The sequence below is a fragment of the Erinaceus europaeus genome, chromosome 5 (genome assembly GCF_950295315.1).
Source record: "Erinaceus europaeus chromosome 5, mEriEur2.1, whole genome shotgun sequence".
NCBI classification, from domain to species: domain Eukaryota; kingdom Metazoa; phylum Chordata; class Mammalia; order Eulipotyphla; family Erinaceidae; genus Erinaceus; species Erinaceus europaeus.
The window spans coordinates 88,491,163-88,511,838 of record NC_080166.1 but is presented as its reverse complement, the minus strand read 5'-3'; the positions used below and the strand labels follow the sequence as shown (position 1 = coordinate 88,511,838).

The 20,676-nt window shown below is 45.5% G+C and overlaps 1 protein-coding gene and 1 non-coding gene across 6 annotated transcripts in view; one reads left to right on the top strand and one right to left on the bottom strand.

The window, feature by feature from the left end:
• The first annotated feature begins 2,008 nt into the window (after positions 1-2,008).
• The window catches only part of ACSS3 (acyl-CoA synthetase short chain family member 3), a 155,144-nt gene continuing 136,476 nt past the window's right edge, over positions 2,009-20,676 (top strand). For 2 of the 5 annotated variants that reach the window (XR_009549980.1, XM_060191505.1), the window contains exon 1: positions 2,009-2,422. Coding sequence is in view for 4 of the 5 variants with exons in the window: in XM_060191505.1 (XP_060047488.1) it covers positions 2,130-2,422 (293 nt within the window). In the remaining variant the exon portion in view is untranslated. The remainder of the gene's footprint in view (positions 2,423-20,676) is intronic. The other 3 variants (XM_060191504.1, XM_060191503.1, XM_007517208.3) reach the window with 2 other exon arrangements.
• Positions 4,490-4,594, bottom strand: LOC132538821 (U6 spliceosomal RNA). Its single transcript, XR_009550141.1, has one exon. It is a non-coding gene; the product is annotated as a U6 spliceosomal RNA (small nuclear RNA).

Sequence of the window (20,676 nt, the reverse complement as noted above, 5' to 3'; positions counted from 1 at the left end):
GATTATGCAAAGAATCTCTCATGCCTGAGACTCCAATGTCACAGGTTCAATCCCCTGCACCACAATAAGCCAGAGCTGTGCAGTGCTCTGGTGTTTGTATCTCTCTCAAAAATAAAATAAATAAAATACTTAAAAAAAAGAAAAAGAAGAGTTAAAAAGAGAAGTGAGGCTATAACTCCCCACTTCTTTGTATTCTTTTGAAAAGCACAGGAGCTGCTCTCTTTAAGAGTACAAGGTGGGCATACATCAGGTGCAGACTGTCCTCTTTCTGCCTTGATTATATCTCCTGTACACTCGGCCCAGAGTTGCTCACAGATTGGGTAGACAAACATTTCAACACAGTAATTTCAACAAACATGTTTATTGAGGTGGGGTGATTTGGGGATAAAGAATCCTGTACTGAACAAATTAGAGATCAACTACAGGGCAGAAGACAGGAGGGAGGCAGGTGAAAGGGGATTCTAACTTTCTCTGCATTCACTTGGTGACTCCTGTCTCTTGTTATTGGAAATCATTTGATTTGAAGCCTTTGGAAGGAGTAAATTAGAATGCAGGTGTCACAGACAAGTCCTGTGTTTTGTTTCTCAGTTGAAAGGGAATAGCCCAGTGGTTATTTAGAACAGCTTTGTTTTGCCTTAGATTTATCTGTGCTCTTTTCAAACTTTATCTCCATTTTTGTTCTCTTGTAGATTAATTTGTTTGCAGCTTCTCAAGTTTACAGTTCTCCTTTGAGTCAAGGGCATCATCCCACTATTTCTCACCTTTGATTTGGCAATACATATGTTTGCATTTCAAACAGTAAACAGGATCCCACTCACACAAGATGTGTTTGTCATACTAAGGTAAATAGTTGCTTCTGAATTTCATAAGGTATAAAAAACAAGTTAAGGACTTTGAAGAACAGTGAGCTCAGATACTATTTTATACAGTTTCTTTGTCTCTTAAGAGTCTTTGTTTCCCCTGTCTCTTTTAATTTGATTTCATTTCTTATTTACTTAGCTCTTTTTTCTTTGTTAACACTGTTTTGTTTATTTTTTAATGGTGGTGGTGTTCGTGTGTGTGTGTGTGTGTGTGTGTTTGTGTATGAGAGAGAGAGAGAGAGAGAGAGAGAGATAGAGATAGATACACCAAGACCAGAGCCCAGCTCAGCTCTGGTTCATAGTGGTGTGGGGTATTGAACCTGGAACCTTATAGTCTCAGGCATGAGTTTCTTTGGGTAAACTCTCCAGCCCAGATATATATATATATATATATATATATATATTTCCTCTCCCTTTATCTGCTGCTTTTATATACATTTGTTTTATCAAGGAAGAAGTCACAGAAAGTTGAAAGAAACCAACTGAGAAGAAGGAAGTGCAACAAGTCCTTTCTGTCTTTCCCCCTAGGGAGATGTAGCCTGCAGCTGAAGCCAGGTCCTAAGTTGGGTCACCTCCCAGAGTGGCCTGTCAATCACAGCCCCGAGGGAGGGTGTGGCGGCCTCCTTCCATGCCTCTCCCCTTCCAGCTGCAGGGAAATCCCGGAGTAGTCCTCGCTCTGGATTGTCTGGACTTTGCTGCTTTTCAAGACTGAGCTGAAGAAAGGAGAAAAAAAATTTTTTTTTGAATGACAAGGTGCCCCGGGCCTAGCGACCAAGCTCAGGGGCTGCGACGCCCTCTGTGCCTGCAGGCCCGGCTCTCTCTCTGAAGATGAGCTAAGCCTCCGGTGCTGTGCACGTGAGCTTGCTTGCTGCAAAACTCAGCAAATTGGGTGCATGGGCTTCTCTGGTGGAACTTTGGTTTCTTGAAAGGGGGGCGTCCTTTTTTTTTTCTAGGGTGGGGGCACAGCCTGGGCTGTGATCTCCACAGAGTCACCCCAACCCCGCAGACCTCCAGCCTGTTTTTGGGCACAGCCTGGGCTGTGAGCTTCCTGCAGCCAGGCCACCTCGCCCCCCCCCCCCCATCCAGTCTGTTGCGCCCCCACCCCCAAGATCCAGGTCTGTTTTTCCTGACGACTCTCCCAGGATTTCCGGGGCCCCAGATGTCCCCGCCTCCCCATGGGCCCCAGGAAGTCTGCAGCATCCAGCACCCTAAACTGCCAGAGAAGCGCACCCCAGGGTGGGTGGAGTGTCCCGGGGAGGGTGCGTGGCCATGAAGCCTTCCTGGCTGCAATGTCGCAGAGTCACAGGTGCAGGGGGCCTCGGGGGACCCCTGCCCGGTCCCCCCACAGCCCGGGGAGCAGGCCCAGGCCGCAGGGCACTGCTGGGGCCCCAGGGAAGCCGGGGCTGCCGGGCTCTGGCATCCGGGGGCAGTGAGTACAAGACCCACTGGGCGGCCTCGGTGTCCGACCCCGAGAGGTTCTGGGGCCAAGCTGCCCAGCAGATCAGCTGGTACAGGCCCTGGACCATCACCCTGGAGCAGAGACACCCCCCTGCCACGCGCTGGTGAGTGGCCCCTTGGTGCCTTCTGGGGGGGGGGGGTCAGGGCCCCCAGGTAAGCTCAGTTGTAGGCTCCATAGTCCTGGCTTCCCCAGCTGGGTCTCCCCCCAGGAGGTCCCCTTTCCTATAGACACACTCTCACCTCATGGCAGGCCTCTGCTTGACCCAGGGGATGTTGAAGGCATGGAAACCAGACCCTGTCCCCAAGGCCAGAGCTACCTCTTAGGGGACACAGCCATGCACGCAGAAGCGACCAGACCAGAGCTGAGGGACATTGGTTGATAAGCTCATGCCTGCTTTTGATGGGACAGAAGAGACAAGGTTTTTTTTTTTTTTTTTCTTTAGTGATTTAATAATGATGAACAAGATTGTAGGATAACAGGGGTACCATTCCACACAGTTCCCACCACCAGAGTCTGTGTCCCATCCCCTCCATGGGAAGCTTCCCTGTTCTTTATCCTTCTGGGAGTATGGACCAAAATTCTTTATGGGGTGCAGAAGGTGGGAGTTCTGGCTTCTGTAATCGCTTCCTGCTGGACATGGGTCTTGGCAGGTGGATCCATACCCCCAGCCTGTTGCTACAAACAAAAGCTATATATAGGCTAAGCAGTGCTAGAAATTGAGGTAGAAATAAAGTTTGTCTTCCAGAAGCTACAGTTACAAGTGGGGTAGGTCTCAAGAGAGATGAGGTTCCAGGACACACTGGAGAGATCCTCTGCCCATTGTGGCATCATGGCAGTGAATAGACAAGTTCTGAAAGTTAGCAAGGACATTGCTTTTACATAGGAAACTCCAGGAGGTGGAAAAGCAGCTTCAAAAGTGATTGTTATTGTGTTTGTGAAATAATGGTTTGGGGTAGGGGAAACAGTATCATGGTTATGCAAAAAACAAAACAAAACAAACAAACAAACAAACAAAAAAGCCCTCATGCCTGAGGTCCCAGGTTCAATCCCAGCTCCACCGCCAAGCAGAGCTGAGTAGTGCTCTGTTAAAAAAATAATAGCTAAAGAGTTTATCCATGTATCACCAACTATTATAAATCATTAACCCCAAATGAAATATGACAGGGGGGGGGCTGGTGGCGCACCTGGTTGAGTGCATATGTTACAGTGCCCAAAGACCAGGTTCAAGCCTCTAGTCCCCACCTGTAGGGGGGAAGCTTCACGAGTGGTGAAGCAGGGCTGCAGGTGTCTCTCTGTCTCTCTATCTCCCTCTCCCCTCTCAGTTTTTCTCTGTCTATCCAATAACAAAAAATTGAAAAGATAAGTGGGGAGGTGGAAGTGAAAGCCTGCTACTCAGACTGGCCTGGAAAAGGCTTCCTGTGTGGTGCCAAGTGTCCGGGCACCATCCATGGCCTCCTTGTGCCTGAAGCCACAGTTTGACACTCGTAAAAACACATAAAGGAGGACGGACTGTGATGCACATGATCAAGCACACATAGTACTAAGCACAGGGACCTGTGTGAGGAACTGGGTTCGAATCCCTGGCTCCACACCTGCAGGGGGGAAGCGTCTCAAACAGTGAAGCAGGTCTGCGGGTGTCTCTTTCTGTCTCCCCCATCTCCTCTCAGTTTCTCTGTCCTATCCAATAAAATTGGGGGAAAAAACCCACCACCAGTAGCAGTGGATTTATGGTGCTGGAGCCAAGCTGCAGTGATAACCCTGGAGGCAAAAACACACAAAAAACATATATAGGCCAAACAGTGTTAGAAATTGAGGTAGGGGGAGTTGGGCGGTAGCGCAGCGGGTTAAATGCATGTGGCGGGAAGCGCAAGGACCAGCTTAAGGATCCCAGTTCAAGCCCTGGCTCCCCACCTGCAGTGGTGTCGCTTCACAGGCGGTGAAGCAGGTCTGCAGGTGTCTGTCTTTCCTTCCCCTCCTCTCTCCATTTCTCTATATCCTATCCAACAACAACATGAATAACAACATCAGTAACAACTACAGCAATAAAACAACAAGGGCAACGAAAGGGAAAATTAAAAAAATAAAAAAGAAATTGAGGTAGGAATAAAGTTCATCTTCCAAGAGCTACAGTTACAAGTAGTTACTAATGTCATTTTAAATTTTTATAAAAAAAAATACGCAACACTTCACAAATTTGCCTGTCATCTCCTTGTGTAGGGGCCATGCTGATCTCTGTGTTGTTCCACTTTAGTATTTATGCTGCCGAAGTGAGCACACTGATATTTGTCACCCCAAACTGACGACATTGCAGATAAAGCCAAACTTAGTGTACAGAGCACTCTGGACACTCAGTTCTGATTGCTTTCTGGACTGTGTGCCTAACCCTTGGGGGTGTGTTCTCTCAGCTGCAGTCACCAGGATCTGTCTTAAGGAAAGCTCAAGAAACACTAAAGTCCGCTTTCCCATCCTTACTTCAGAGCCCCTCACAGGGTTCGCATTTGAAGACTGTCTCTCACCCTGAAGTTCAGAGAACTGAGAGTGGGAAAGGGCATTTGGGCCAGTCTGCGCGTGTCCTCACTGTGACCTGTGGCATCCAAGTCCCCTCCCTGCCCCGTTCAATCTTTCAGTAGTGTGTGACGCTCTTCCGTGTGCCTGACCTGGCCGGCCGTGAACCCTGTCCTGGGGACACAGGAATGAGGTAGGCATTTGCCCTGATACTAGGCGCCCTGGGGAGTAAGAGTGTGGGGTCTGGAGCTGCAAGACTTGACTTTGTGTTAAGACTCTGGGAGCTGCTGGCTGTGTGTTGACAGGCTAGCTACTTCATCTCTGTGCTTTGTTCTTTTCAGTCTGTTCACTAAGTACAGACATCTTGTGTGTGCGGGGTGAGGTAATAAAAATCTGGGAGGAAATAGGACTGACAAACGTTAATGGAAGAAGAACTGTCCTTAAATAATTTATTTATTGGATAGAGACAGCCAGAAATCAAGAGGGAAGGGGAGATAGAGAGGGAGAAAAACAAGAAGACACCTGCAGCCCTGCTTCACAATTCACAAAGCTTTTTTCCTACAAGTGGAGACAGTGGGGTTGAACCTGGGTCCTTGTGCACTGTAACATGTGTGCTCAACTAGGTGCGCCACCCCACTCTGCCCCAAGAAAGGTTGTCATTATAGTCTCATTCTGGAGTTACTTCAGGAGCAGGAGATGCTCCTAGTACTCTGCAGATCACAGCACAGTGGATGCAGCATTTCCTGAGTCTTGTTCCCCAAATGGTGTATGCTTGTAACTGTCACAAACCATGGTATTGCCAGTATTTATAGGGGGGGTCATTCCTCCAAGAAAACAATATTTAGAAATCAACTGGAAAGTCCTTTGGGCCAGGTGGCACACACACTACACTGCTCAAGGTCCTGAATTCAAGCCCCCGGTCCCCACCTACAGGGGGAAAGCTTTGTGAGTGATAAGCAGGGTTGCAGGTGTCTCTCTGTCTCTCTCTCTCTACCTCCCACTCCCCTCTCAATTTCTGTCTGTATGCAATAATAAATAAATATATTAAAAAAAGAAGCAAATGCCATTGTGAAAAAATTTTGGGGCTGGGTGGTGGCATACCTGGTTGAGTGTACATGTTACAGTGTGCAAGGACCCGGGTTCAAGCCCCCGGTCCCCACCTGCAGGAGAGAAAGCTTTATGAGTGGTGAAGCAGGGCTTCAGGTGTCTCTCTGTCTTTCTCCCTCTCTTTCTCTCCCCCTTCCCTCTTGATTTCTGACTGTCTTTATTCAATAAAGATAATATAAAAAAATCTTAGAAAAGTCCTCCATGTCCTGTGGTGACCAGGGATAATGGTTTAGAGAGGGCTGAGTGGCTGTGTTGATGCCTACTTGGGGAAAAGTGGAAACATACCCTCATGGTGACATGAATCCTGCAAACCAACATCTTTGTCCATGAGGGATCTCCTTTTTGCCCCAGTTTTGTGCCGTGTTTACACATATTTGAGGGCTGTCCCTTCAGGACGTCAGGAGGTTGGAGCTCAGGACTGCCTTTCTCACAGCTGGATGGTGTCCGTTCCGGCTTCCCTTACAGGTTGCTAATCAGCGTCCTCACAGACAAATGGTTCATCTCTTGCTGCCTGGCTATATTTCCTAAAATGGTGTGCTTACAGTGTGTTTACTGAGAATGTTTACTCACAGATCCTGGCATTAAAAACAAGAAAAGGGGAGTCTGGTGGTAGCGCAGTGGGTTAAGCGCACCTGGCATGAAGTGCAAGGACCTTAGTAAACATCCCAGTTTGAGTCTCCGACTCCCCACCTGCAGGAGAGTCTTTTCACAGGTGGTGAAGCAGGTCTGCAGGTGTCTATCTTTTTCTCCCCCTCCTCTCTCCATTTTTCTCTCTGTCCTATCTAATAATGACGACATCAATAACAACAACAATAACTACAACAACAATAAAAGAAACAAGGGCAACAAAAGGGAAAATAAATAAATATAAAAAATAAATAAAAAAACAGGAAAAGAAGATCTTATTCTTGGGCGATGAACACATCTTTTTAAAGCCCTTTCAAAATTGTGTGATTGCTGTGGTTTACTTCCACCCCCCAGTGATCACCACCATAGCCAGTTGGGCTCATGAACATTTGATGATTCTTTATTTTTTAAAATTTTTATTAGTTATTTAATAGCACTCAAGATTGTAAAATCACAGGGGTACAATTCCTTTTATTTATTATAACTAGAGCACTGCTCAGTTCTGGCTTATGATGGTTGGCGATTGAACCTGAGACTTTGGAGCCTTGGATGTGAGAGTCTCTTTGCATAACCATTATGCTATCTACACCCCCACCCAGGGGTACAATTCCACACAGTTTCTACCACCAGAGTTTTGTGTCCCACCCTCTCCATTGAAAGCTTCCCTATTCTTCTTCTTTTTTAATCTCTTATTTATTTACTGGGTAGAGACAGCCAGAAATTGAGAGAAAGGGGGATAATAGAGAGGGAGAGAGACAGAGACACCTGCAGCCCTGCTTCACCACTCATGAAGCTTTCCCCCTGCAGGTGGGGGCTGAGGTGCTCGAGTCCTGGCCCTTGTGCATTGAAACATGTTCTCTCAACGAGGTGCTCCACCACCTGGTCCTGAAGCTACCCTGTTCTTTATCCCTCTGGGAGCATGGAGCAAAGAATCTTTATGGGATGCAGAAGGGGGGAGTTCTGGCTTCTGTAATTGCTTCTCCGCTGGACATGGGTGTTGGCAGGTGGATCCACACCCTCAGCCTGTCTCTATCTTTCCCTAGGGGGGCAGGGCTCTGGCGGAGGAGGTTTGACATTTCTTTCTAAAGTCCTCTTTGAAAGGCTATTTTAAAATCATATTTACTTATTTATTGGATAAAGATAGCCAGAAATTGAGAGGTGAGAGGGGTGGGTGATAGGGAGTGAGACAGGCAGACACCTGCAACCCAGCTTCACCACTTGTGAAGCATTCCCCCTGCAGGTGGGGGCCAGAGACTTGAACCCAGGTCCTTGCACATTGTAACATGTGTGCTCAACCAGGTGAGCCATCCCCGGCCCCAAGTCCTTCTCTTCATACTCTTCCTTTCTTGGCATCTGTGGCCATACAGGTCTGACCATACTGCCACTTTGATGGAGACAAGTCAGAGATGAAGCTTGGAGTCAGTATTTCTTTCAGCCTTGATTCAGTCTTACTGTGATGTTTGGCTGACAGGGCAGAGATGGGGGAGGGAAGTCAGCCTTGGAATGCCTGGCTTCATTCACCAAGTGCTGTGGATTTGAATCCACATGGTATTAGACACCTACCTGTGAGTACTCTAGTTCTCCGTGGGAAACAGTCTCCAGAGCTGTACTCAGACAGAGTGAATGCCTTTAGTTGGTTATTTATTTCCCTTTGTATTGTCAAGGTCTAGGGCTGAACTGACCCAGAGGGGTTTTAAAAATCAATTGTCAGATAGCAGGATGCATTTATTTGATGATTTATTTATTTATTTATTTATTTATTTTTTACTGTGCTGTGTTTTTGGCAAAAAGGAACAGCCACCACTTCATGTGAAGGAGCTTATTACCCTTGAAAGTGGGACTTGGGGAAGGAGGTTGATAGCAGTTCCTTGAGCAGAGCCAGGAGTTGGCTAATTGTTGTTAGTTGGGCCTGACATACACGTAGTCATAGTCTCTGATGTTTGCAGGCCTACTCAAAGGCAAGAGAGATTCTCTTTCCTCAACAAGCTTTTCTGATTTATTTATTTATTTATTTTTATTGAGTGAGAATAAGCTCTTGGAATTCAGCATCTCTTTTATAAAGCTAACTTTGAAAAACTTATTTATTTATTATTATAGATAATAGAAATAACACCAGAGAGAAATTGAGAGAGGAAGGGAAGATAGAGATAGACACCTACAGACCTGCTTCACCAATTGTGAACCTTTCCCGTATAGGTGGGGAGCTGGGACTTGAACCTGGATCCTTGTGAAGATCCCTGAACTTTGTACTATGTGCACTTAACCCAGTGCGCTACCACCTGGCCCCCAGCCTCCCCCCTTTTCCCCTATAACTCTGTCTCTCACTATCTAGAGCAGGTATGGGGGACTTTTTTTTTTTTCCTGTCAAGGTCCCTGTGGATATTTTTAACATGATTTGTGGGCCAAAAAAAAAACCTGTCAACTTAAAATGTAGCACTTAATGTTACTATGCAAAAGCCCCTAGATTGATTAAACTTCTTGGCTTGCCTTGGCAGGGCCAGACCAAATGATTTCATGTCACAGCCCATATAGGGACTCTGGGCCCAGTGTTCCCCACCTCTGATCTAGAGGGGGAAATGGCCAAATTGGTGTAGTTGTTCTGTAGGCACTGAGCCACAGAGACAAACCTGGTGTCAAAGGAAAAGAGAGAGAGGAGGAGAGAGGAGAGGGAGAGGGAGAGATTTGAGGGGGGGAGGAGAGTAAAGAGGGGAGGGAGGAGAGAGAGAGGAAGGAGAGGAGGGAGGGAGAGAGAGGAGAGATGTAGGGGGAGAGAGGGGAGGGATGAGAGAAGGGGAGAGAGAGGAGACAGGAGAGAGAGGAGACCTCAGAGAGGAGGGAGAGAAAGAGGAGAAAGGAGAGAGAGAGGAAAGAGAGAGGAGAGAGAGAGGGAAAAGAGAAAGAGAGGAGAGAGGCAGAGGAGAGAGAGAGGAGAAAGGGAGGAGAGAGAGAAAGCAGAAGGGAAGAGAAGAGAATAGAAGAGAAAAGAGGAGAGAGAGGAGAACAGAAGGAGAGTGAGAGAGGAGAGAGGATGATTCAGGCCCACATGCCCAGAATGCAGATACTGTAGCTTTTCCAGCCCACAGGATCAGCTACTTAGTACTGAAAGAAGCCGCTTGGCCCCACACTGAATGGGGGTCACAGGTAAGGTACACACACTGACTCCCTGCGGGTGGGACACAGAGGAAGTGGAGGCATACTTGGAAGAAACGGGGAAGATGGACCTTAGAGCAGCAACCGAGCAGTGCTGACATGTCTTGGCTTAGAATCTTTCTGCGGGCAGACTTTCCCACATCTCCACACCCCTGGTCTGTTCAGACGAAGCCAGGCAGCTACAGCCCCTTCCTGGAGGGACACAGCAGCCTCCCTCAGAAGGACTGGATGCAAAGACCTTCACACAAACCCTTGTCTCTCTGCCGAGCAAGTCTGAGGGAGAATGGCTCTTTCTGACTGGTGTCCATGCTTCTGAGAGTTGTATGCCAACAGTTCCACTGTATAATCTACACCTACCCCATGGGTCTGTTTAGAGACTCTTAGTGTTTCTGCTAGTAGTTTTTACTTATTTATGACAAATATATTTTTATTCGTTTTTCCTTTTCCGATATCTCTTTTCTTTGATCCAGTCTTTTTGTTTTCATCAAAGTTCTTTTGTGGCAATTATTCAGGCTGCTATTGATATTTTTGTAATGATTTTTATTTGCCAGTTATTATTTTTTTTAAAGTATGTTTCTTAAAAATATTTTATTTATTTATTTTAATGAAAGATACAGAGAGAGTGGAAAGAGACCAGAGCCCTGCTCAGCTCTGGCTGATGGTGGTGCTGGGGATTGAACCTGGGACCTTGGAGCCTCAGGCATGGAAGTCACTTTGCATAACCATCATGCTGTCTTCCCAGCACTTACCATTTATTCTTTTCCAAGCCTTTTATTTTGAAATGTTGATAATATTTTTGAGAAATTATTTTTGGGGAAAATGATTGAATCTTACATTTTAAGATGCTTTTCTAAGTGAATTTTCTAATCAATTAGTAGACATTAGACAAAAGAAAGCAGAGTCTACAGCACTGTATCCGTAAGAGTTGCAGGAGAGGCTGTGAAGTCCGGTAGTTCCTGAAGAGGTAACCTCACATTCTCTGGAAGGACCCAGGAAAGAGTCTTGAGTAACGTTTGGAACTGGCGCTGAGATCATGGTAGAGGGGTTAGATGCTTAGCAAACCCTCAATACTACAAGAAGGCAACAGGACCATGGCTTATGGAGCTACAAGGAAGTGATCAAGAACTGGAAAAAGAGCCCGACTGTATTTTTAAATTTTTTAAATTATTTTTATTTATTGGATAGAGGCAGCCAGAAATCACGAGGGTAGAGGGAGACAGAGAGACAGAGAGACACCTGTAGCCCTACTTCACCACTTGTGAGGCTTTCCCCATGCAGGTGGGGACCAGGTGCTCGAACCTGGGTCCTTGTATCATGGGCACTGAACCAGGTGCGCTACCACCTGGCCCCACATTTTTTGTTTGTTTGTTTGTTTTATGTGTTACTTAATGGATAAATAGTACATAAATCTCCAGTTCTTTCTTGCAAGGGGACAAGATTGGCTTGATTTCAACCTCAGTTCTTCTATGTTTATCAGGCCAGTGTCAATATTCTTGACTGTAAAAGGGGAACAATGATAATAGGATTTTCTTATATAACACGGAGTGGGGACAAGCTTAGAGAATAGCTTGGACTTGGCTTGGTTTTGGAATGTTGGTGTGGTATTAGCTAATGGTGCAGCAAGGTTTCAGAGTGGGGGAGGGCATTAGAATTAGGTCTTTAGGTAAGACTTAGAAAACATTTCTATTTTTTTTTTGGTTATTTAATGATAATAGTGGTGCAAGACAGTGGATAAAGCATTGGACTCTCAAGCATAAAGTGCTGAGTTCAGTCCCCGGCAGCACATGTACCAGAGTGGTGTCTGGTTCTTGCTCTCTCCTCCTATCTTTATTATTAATGAATACATAAAATATTTTTTAAAACCCAATGCTTTAAAAATAATAATACTTATTATTATTTTTTATACAAGAGCACTGCTCAACTCTGGCTTATGGTGTTGTGGGGGATTGAACCTGGAACTTCAGAGTGTCAGGAATGAGAGTCTGTTTGCATGACCATTATGCTGTCTCCCCTACCTGGAAACATTTCTAGGTTGGGTATAATCTGACAAAGACAGAGAATTAGAAGGGCCCGTCAGTATTGTAGACCAGTTGGTTTATGGTGGTCATTTTGATTGACTGTTCCTTGAATTCAGAAAATGCTGGGTGATTAGGAAAGTCAGGATGCATTTTTGCATAGCAAACATAGAAAAAAGAAAAAAGCTCCGACTTTTCCAATAACCCCGTACTCTGAGGATGGTTTTAGTATGTTTGCAGTGAGCAAGCTAAGGTACCTGTAGTCACTTCTATGTAAGACTGTGAGTCTGAGCCTGTGGAACTGTGGTCTAGGTGCTTTGTGTTTTATGGACCTGTCAATATCTAAATGCTGAAGTATGTAATCATAAATACAAACTTGCTTTAACAATGCACTTTTGGAAATCCCCTTTTAAATAAAAGAAAATTGGGAGTTGGGCGGTAGCGCAGCGGGTTAAGTGTATGTGGCAGAAAGCGCAAGGACGGGAGTAAGGATCCCAGCTGGAGCCCCAGGCTCCCCAACTGCAGGGGAGTCGCTTCACAGGTGGTGAAACAGGTCTGCAGGTGTCTGTCTTTCTCTCCTCCCCACCCCTTCTTTCTCCATTTCTCTCTGTCCTATTCAACAATGACATCATCAATAACAACAACAACAATAAAAAACAAGGGCAGCAAAAAGGAAAATAAACAAATATAAAGAAAAAAGAGAATTTTTCTGCAATTAAATAAGAGGATACTGTGTCCTTTGGGACAAAATAGATGAAATGGAGGGGATGATTCATGAAATAAGGGATGAAAGACAACTTCCAGAGGGTTTCACTCATATGTAGAGTTTAGAGATCTGATTCACATGAACTTAAAAAGCAAACAACAGAAGCAAGCAAACAGTTTCTAAGACTTTGTGGGAATTCTGGTGGTGGTCACTGGGAGGTGGGAGGGTGGGGACACACAGCTTTGGGGGTGGCTACACTATGGAATATCCTCTGCAGACTTATAGTCTTGTGTCCCACTATGAAGAAAAAGTAAAAATAAAATTATGTCAAGAGAAAAGCAAAACAAGCAAACAAGAACAATAGCAGCAAAACCCAGAGTTTATGTCAGCAGTGGCCAGAGTTCACGCCTGACATGATTTGCCTGGAGCTGAGTGGCTGGTGTTCCAGACAAAATGAAGTCTGAGGATGCCTGGCAGTGGGTACAGAGAAGGGGGGGAAAAAAACCAAAAAACTTATGGTATCCATAAGAATGTGCATCAGATGTTTCTGTGGGAAACATGATTTTGAAATAAATACTGGATTGGAAACCTAAAGAGAGCTTGTTTGGAGTTATAGCCCTGACTATGCATTGCGAGGGCTGGAGGCCAAGGAGGATGGTAGGTAGGTAGGGACAGTGGGGGTTGGGGGCATTCTAGAAGCTAGGCTTTGGGGAAAGCTAGAAGGAAGAAAACAAAAAAAATCCCACTGAGAGGGGATTTGTTAAGAAAGAAGGTCAACTTCTACCTTCTGCAACCCTCAACGACCCTGGGTCCATGCTCCCAGAGGGCTAGAGAATGGGAAAGCTATCATGGGAGGGGGTGGGTTATGGAGATTGGGTGGTGGGAATTGTGTGGAGTTGTCCCCCTCCTACCTTATGTTTTTGTTCATTAACCCTTTCTTAAATAAAAAATTTAAAAAAAAAAGAAAGAAGGTCAAGTAGCGGATGTTAGTGGTGCTGTGGAGGAGTGTGGGAAGAGGTAATAACGGGAAAGTCAGTGGTAGTTGAGGAGCAAAGAGACAGAGGCCACAGAAAGACAGAAGCCATCTTGACTCAGATGACCAGTGGCTCTCAGTCATGGGATGTCCACAGTCGACACAAAGGCCACAATCACACAGGAGGATTGCAGAGTGAACCCAGCCACAATCACACAGGAGGATTGCAGAGTGAACCCAGGATGGAAATACCAAGTAACTAGTTACTTGGGGGCAGTTTCCTCACTTTCTTTACTTTCCTACCTCCCCCCCCCCCACCCCTTAGGTGAAACATTAAGTGCCAATGGAGAGAAGACTGTGAGGTAGGAATCCTGCATATTTCACGATCTAATTCTCTGCAGAAGGCCTCCCCACTTTTGGAAGTTCACCTTACTGTGGTGGCTTACCTGCTTCTCCGGAGATAATGGAAGTTCACAGAAAGAGCAGGACAGGTGTTTCGCTGCTGTGCTGCTTTGCCGTGGGTGTGAGCTGGCTTCAGGCCTGGGCCCTGCCACGTTGGAGGAAGCTTCAGCACCCGGGTCCTCTAGTTCCTCCTCCCTCTCTTCCTCTCCTTCTCTCTCTCTCTCTCTCTCAGAATTTATTTATTCACAAGAAAGATAGGAGAGAGAGAAAGAAACAGACATCACTCTGGTACATGTGCTGCCGGGGATTGAACTCAGCACCTCATGCTTGAGAGTACAGTGCTTTATCCACTGCGCCACCTCCTGGACCACTCTTTCTCTCCTTCTCTCCCCTTCTCTCTATTGAAGCAACAACAGCAAACCAGACGGAAACCCTCAAAGAACTGTAAGGAGCTACTTGGCAGAGCTCCCACTGCAATGATTCTGTCAACAAACAGGTAGCTAGACATTTGATTGGGGGCCAGCCTGTGGCACACCTGGTTGAGCACACATATTACAGTGTGTAAGGACCCGGGTTCAAGCCCCTGGCCCCCACTTGCAGAGGCAAAGCTCAACGAGTGGTGAAGCAGGGCTACAGGTCTCTGTATCTGTCCCTCTCTATCTCCCTCTCAATTTATCTCTGTCTCTATCCAATAATGAATAAATTAAATTAAAAATACTTAGGCTGGGAGTCGGGCTGTAGCGCAGTGGGTTAAGCGCAGGTGGCGCAAAGCACAAGGACCGGCGTAAGGATCCCGGTTCAAGCCCCGGCTCCCCACCTGCAGGAGAGTTGCTTCACAAGCGGTGAAGCAGGTCTGCAGGTGTCTATCTTTCTCTCCCTCTCTCTGTCTTCCCCCATCTCTCTCCATTTCTCTCTGTCCTATCCAACAACAACAACAACAATAATAACTACAACAATAAAACAAGGGCAACAAAAGGGAATAAATAAATAAATAATAAATAAATTTAAAAAAATACTTAGGCTATCGTTGACTTTCCAGAGAGAAGAAAACAATAACAATGGAATTTAAGGGTCAGATAGTAGTAATATTATCAGTGTTAATTTTCTGAGTTTCATGGATATTTTGTGATTTTTTAGGAAAATGTCCTTATTTGTAGCAACTACATACAGAATTGTCCTGGACTTATCAGACATAGTGCTAATAAGTGATTCAGGGTGAAAGGGACTATCTTGTATCTTTTCTTTGACAGTTTTCAAAGAAACAGAAATAAGAAAAATACAGTGTAGGTTTCATGTAACTGGGAAGTAATTTAATTTCCCTACTGAATTTTTATTCTTCAGCAGATAGAGAAAATTCAGTCTTTTAAATTTTTTTTTAAAAATTATCTTTATTTACTGGATAGAGACAGCCAGAAATCAGGAGGGAAGGGAGAGAGACAGAGAGACACCTGCAGCCCTGCCACATCACTCATGAAGATTTCCCCCTGCATGTGGGGACTAGGGGCTCAAACCTGGATCCTTCGACACTGTAATGTGTTCTCTCAACCAGGTGCGCCACTACCTGATCCCTGGAAAATTCAGTCTTAAAAAAAACAAAACTTATTATTATGTGAAAATGCTCTTATAATTATTAGATTTTTAATAAAATCATAATTCTGGCTTGAATGCAAACTCCATCTATGGGTGGAAAACCTGCCATTTCCTTTTGACAAAAACAAAATGAAATGGATGTCTCCACAGTAAAAATACTGTGCATGCATTTACAATTTTAAAATCGTCATTTTTTAATAAATACAAAAATATTCTAAGAAGGCACATACATAGTCCACATGACCTGCCAGAAAATATGGCTTTGAGAATGGCAGCGTGGAGAAAGAAAGACAAGTTTCAAAGGATGGGCCTCCTCCTGTGTTCTGAAGGTCAGCAGCTCTGTAGGTGCTGGGCTGTAACTGATTTTCCTAGTCTGTCCTGCAGCTGAGCCTTCGGGAAGGCATGCAGAAAGAGCTACAGGAATGCTGTCATTACATAAGTGAGGATGGATTGCCTGACAAGAGAACAATAGAAATTTAATCAGCTGTGACCGACCCACTCCCCAATGTGGGTGTGGGAGGAAGTTCAAGCTCTAAGCACCCACTGAAGGTACCTTCTTTTTCTCTCACCATATCAGAGAGCTTGTGGAAGAGAGAGGCTCAGGGGCTGGAGGTATTCAGCGCTACCACTGCTACTTCCTCTCCTCTCTTTTCCTATTCTCCTTTGAAAGAAGGTCGACTTTGATAAACAGCAGGCAGTGGAAGAAGGATGAATGCCAGGTGGAACTTGAGAAACAAGGACAGAGAGGGAGTCACAGTGTGACACTTGAGCTGGGTGTGGTGCTTTGCCTCAAAGCAAAAGACTCTGGGGAGAGAGAGCAGAGAGCTGTGGGGGTGGAGGGGCTTTGGAGTCCTGGTGCAGGACAGTGCGAAGGGACCCAAGTTGGAAGTGGGGAGTATTTTGCAGACACCTGTCATGGGGAGGTGAGAAATTGCACCTGCAGCAGAGTCATCGGATTCCTCTGCAAAGAGTGTAGTTGGCAGTGAGTGCTTGGGCCAGGGGGCTGGAAGCCGCAGTGAAGTGCATGGGAGGAGTGTACATTTACTTTGGAAGCCTATTGCAAGTTTGCAGTCTTCCTGCACAGGGCCCAGCATTACTGTCTGGGGCGGGATGACAGACTCTGTGGAGTTGGGGCCATAGGCCCATGGGTGAATCTAACAATGCCCAGCATATTGAAAAATTATTTACCTGGGGATAGTGCAGTGGGTTAAGTGAACATGGCGTGAAGCACGAGGATCCCGGTTTGAGCCCCGGCTCCCCATCTGCAGGGGAGTCCCTTCACAAGCAGTGAAGCAGGTCTGCAGGTGTCTGTCTTTCTCTTCCCTCTCTGTCTTCTGCTCCTCTCTCGATTTCTCTCTGTCCCGTCCAACAGTAGCAGCAATAACAACAACAATAATAACAACAAGGGCAGCACAAAATGGCCTCCAGGAGCAGTGGATTCATGGTGCAGGCACCAAGCCCCAGCAATAATCCTGGAGGGGAAAAAAAAAACTGACTAGGGGCTAGGCAGTGGCACACCTGGTTGAGTGCACAGGGACTCAGGTTCAAGCCCCTGGCCTCCATCTGCAGGGAAAAGCTTCATGAGTGGTGAAGCAGGGCTGCAGGTATCTCTGTCTCTCTCCCTCTCTATCTCCCCCCTTAATTTCTCTCTATCTAATAATAAATAATAAAATCCCTGACAGTTACTATATTCATAGCCAGGGACTAAGTGCTTTACTTTCCATAAATATTTATAACAGCCCTGGGAGGAAGGGTGGATTTTTATTCCCATCTATTGGGGATGGAAGTAGACACACAGTGTTTGTGAGAGGACCAAGAAGCAGCTTGAGGGTTTGATCCTGGAGACAGTTTGGATTTAATTTCTCATCTCAGCTTTGGTGTTTTTCTTCCTTTTCTCTAACCCTTTTACACTGAAACCATTGAAACCAGTTTTTAAATATCCGAGTTGAAATCTCAGAAGCATTTGGAAACTATCCATATTAGGCAGGACATGATATATAGATAACCTTCACCAGATTGATTTAGTTATATGCCGAGAATCTGCAGGTACTTATTACATTACAGGCAGGAGAGTGGGAGCTTGGTATGCGCTGTAGCTTCCCGGTGTTTCTGGGCATGGCGAGCGTTATTAATCTCCTCCCTGAAAAATGCTTCACTGTCTTTCTAAGCCTAAGGAAAATCTATAATGACAGCATTATTCATTGTTTGCTGTGTGTTATTTTTATGAGACCCTAGTGATAAACAGTTGAATTAAGCCATCTATGGATATTTGAACTCTTCTTTCTAACTTCTCAGTTAGAGAAACTACTAGGACGTGATTGATGGTGTGTATTGCTGATTTTATTTGATTTCCCCACCTCACATTGACATTTTACGGCTCTTCATCTCTTCACATATTTTTATATTTTAATTTTTAATGAGAGATACAAAGAGAGAGAGAGAGAGAAGAGAAGAGACAAGACACCAGAGCACTGGCCAGCTCTGGTGGTGGTGCTGGGGATTGAACTTGGGACCCCACAGGTATGAAAATCTCCACACCCCCCACCAAAGCACTGCTTAGCTCTGGCTGATGGTGGTGCAGGGAATTGAATCTGGGACTTTGGAGTCTCAAGTATGAGAGTCTTTTTGTACAACTGCTATCCTATCTACCTCTGCCCTAGGTATGAAACTCTTTGCAGAACCATTATACTGTCTCCCCAGCCCAATATTTATTTTTGCTTATTTATTGGATAGAGACAGAGAAATCAAGAGGGAAGGGGGAGATAGAGAGTAGAGACTGACTTCTGCAGCCCTGTTTCAGAACTCGTGAAGCTGGACTCACGAGAGTTCAGTCCCCTGCCAAAGGGGACTGGGAGCTTGAACTGGGATCCTTGTGCCCTGTGATGTGAGCGCTCAGCTGGGTGTGCCACCACCAACTCCCTCTGGGTCCTGCTTTCCTTCTGTGCATGTGAGGCAGGTTTGCAGGTAGGCGGGCCTTGCATATGACCTCACAGGTGTTTGCTGAATCCCACTGCGCTCAGCTCTCAGCTCTGGTCTGAGTCTCTCACTTTGCAAAATCAGTCCAAGTATGTGTGGTTTCTCTCAGGTGCTTGAATGACGCCACAGATGATGCCAGACACACTGTGTATTTTAGGCTTCCTTTGAGTCTTCAGAGAGCTGGTTCCAGTAAGGTGGGATATCCGGTGAGTCTGTAATGAAAAGAGAAGCAGACGGTGGTGCTCCTGGTTAAGAGCTCATACTACGTTGTGCGAGGAGTGTGGTTAGAGCCCCAGGTCCCCACCTGCAGTGGGGAAGCTTCACAAGTGGTGAAGTAGGACTGCAGGTGTCTCTCTCCCTCTCCCCCCCCCTTTTTAAAAAAAATTATTTATTTATTTCTGAGAAAGATAGGAGAGAGAGAAAGAACCAGACATCACTCTGGCACATGTGCTGCCAGGGATTGAACTCGAGACTTCATGCTTGAGAGTCCAGTGCTTTATCCACTACCCCACCTCCTGGACTACTCCCTTTCCCCCTCTTAATTTCTCTGTTTCTACCCAATAATAAATAAATAAACAAAAAATAAATATATTTTAAAGAGAAGGAAAATAATATTAGAGAGAGTAAGAATGTCACATATCAGAAAAGGTAGCAGCAACAAATGCTGGAGAGGTTGTGGGGACAAAGGAGCCCTCCTGTACTGCTGGTGGGAATGTCAATGGGTCCAACCCCTGTGGAGAGCAGACTGGAGAAAACTCTCAGAAGGCTAGAAATGGACCTACCCTATGATCCTGCAATTCCTCTCCTGGGGGTATATCCTAAGGAACCAAACACATCCATCCAAAAAGATCTGTGTACACTTGTATTCATAGCAGTACAATTTGCAAATAGCCAAAACCTGAAAGCAACCCAGGTGTCCAACAACAGATGAGTGGCTGAGCATGTTGTGGCCTATTTACACAATGGAATACTGCTCAGCTATTAAAAATGGTGGTTTCACCGTTTTCAGCCGATCTTGGATGGAGCCTGAAGAAATCGTGTTAAGTGAGATAAGTCAGAAAGAGAAGGATGAATATGGGATGGATCTCACTCAGAGACAGAAGTTGATAAACAAGATCAGAAGAGAAAACAGAAGTAGAACCTGAACTGGAGTTGGTGTATTGCACCAAAGTAAAAGACTCTAAGGTGGTGGTGGGGAGAATACAGGTCCTGGAAAAGGATGACAGAGGACCTAGTGGGGGTTGTATTGTTATGAGGAAAACTGAGAAATGTTATGCATGTACAAACTATTGTATTTACTGTCAACTGTAAAACATTAATCCCCCAGTAAAGAAATTAAAAACAGAGAGAAGGAAATTCAGTCTTGATTCCTCCCTGATTGGCGACTGAGCTTCTTTCCCTTCTCTGATAGTGGTGAAGCTAGTCTCTTCTCCGGTAGTGGGGGGGGGGGGGGGGAGAGACTGGTGATAATGAAAGCAGTGTCTTTTGTGGCCATACCAAAGAAAATTCCACGTAGTGAGGAGTGGTGGAATTGGTCATTCCTTGGCTCTGCAAAATAGGTAAATAAATGCAATCACAATGAGGCACCTGAGGTAGTATTTATCCTCACTAGGAGATTTGTTTCAGTAAGACATCAAGGAAGGTTAAATAACTTAATCTTATTCACGTGGCTTGCAGGAGGCATATTGGGGTGAGAAACCAGATGGGTTAGAATTTACACTTTTCCACCAGGTCCTATTTCCTCTCCAGTTAGTCCCATTTTGTCCCCACTGCCTGTGTTAGAGTTCAGAGTCAGCCAGGTGCTTGTGTACAGGTATTTGTGCACAGCAAAAGATTCTTCTGAGAGTTGTAAGCATGTTTATTTAAGCAAGAGGGGAAACTTTTACTTTTTAAAATTCTTTTAAAATTTATTTTTATTTATTCCCTTTTGTAGCCCTTGTTATTGTAGTTATTGTTGTCATTGTTGTTGGATAGGACAGAGGGAAATGGAGAGAGGAGGGGAAGACAGAGAGGGGGAGAGAAAGATAGACACCTGCAGACCTGCTTCACCTCCTGTGAAGCGACTCCCCTGCAGGTGGGGAGCCAGGGGCTTGAGCCGGGATCCTTACCTGGGCCTTGGGCTTTGCGCCACGTGTGCTTAACCTGCTGCGCTACTGCCCAACTCCCGAAACTTTACTTTTTATAAAATATTTTATTTTAATGAGAGAAAGAGAGTGATACAGGGAAAAAGATACAGAGATGTGAGCACTGCTCAGTTGCTGTTTATGGTGGTGCTGGGGATTGAACTTTTGACTTCAGAGCTTCAG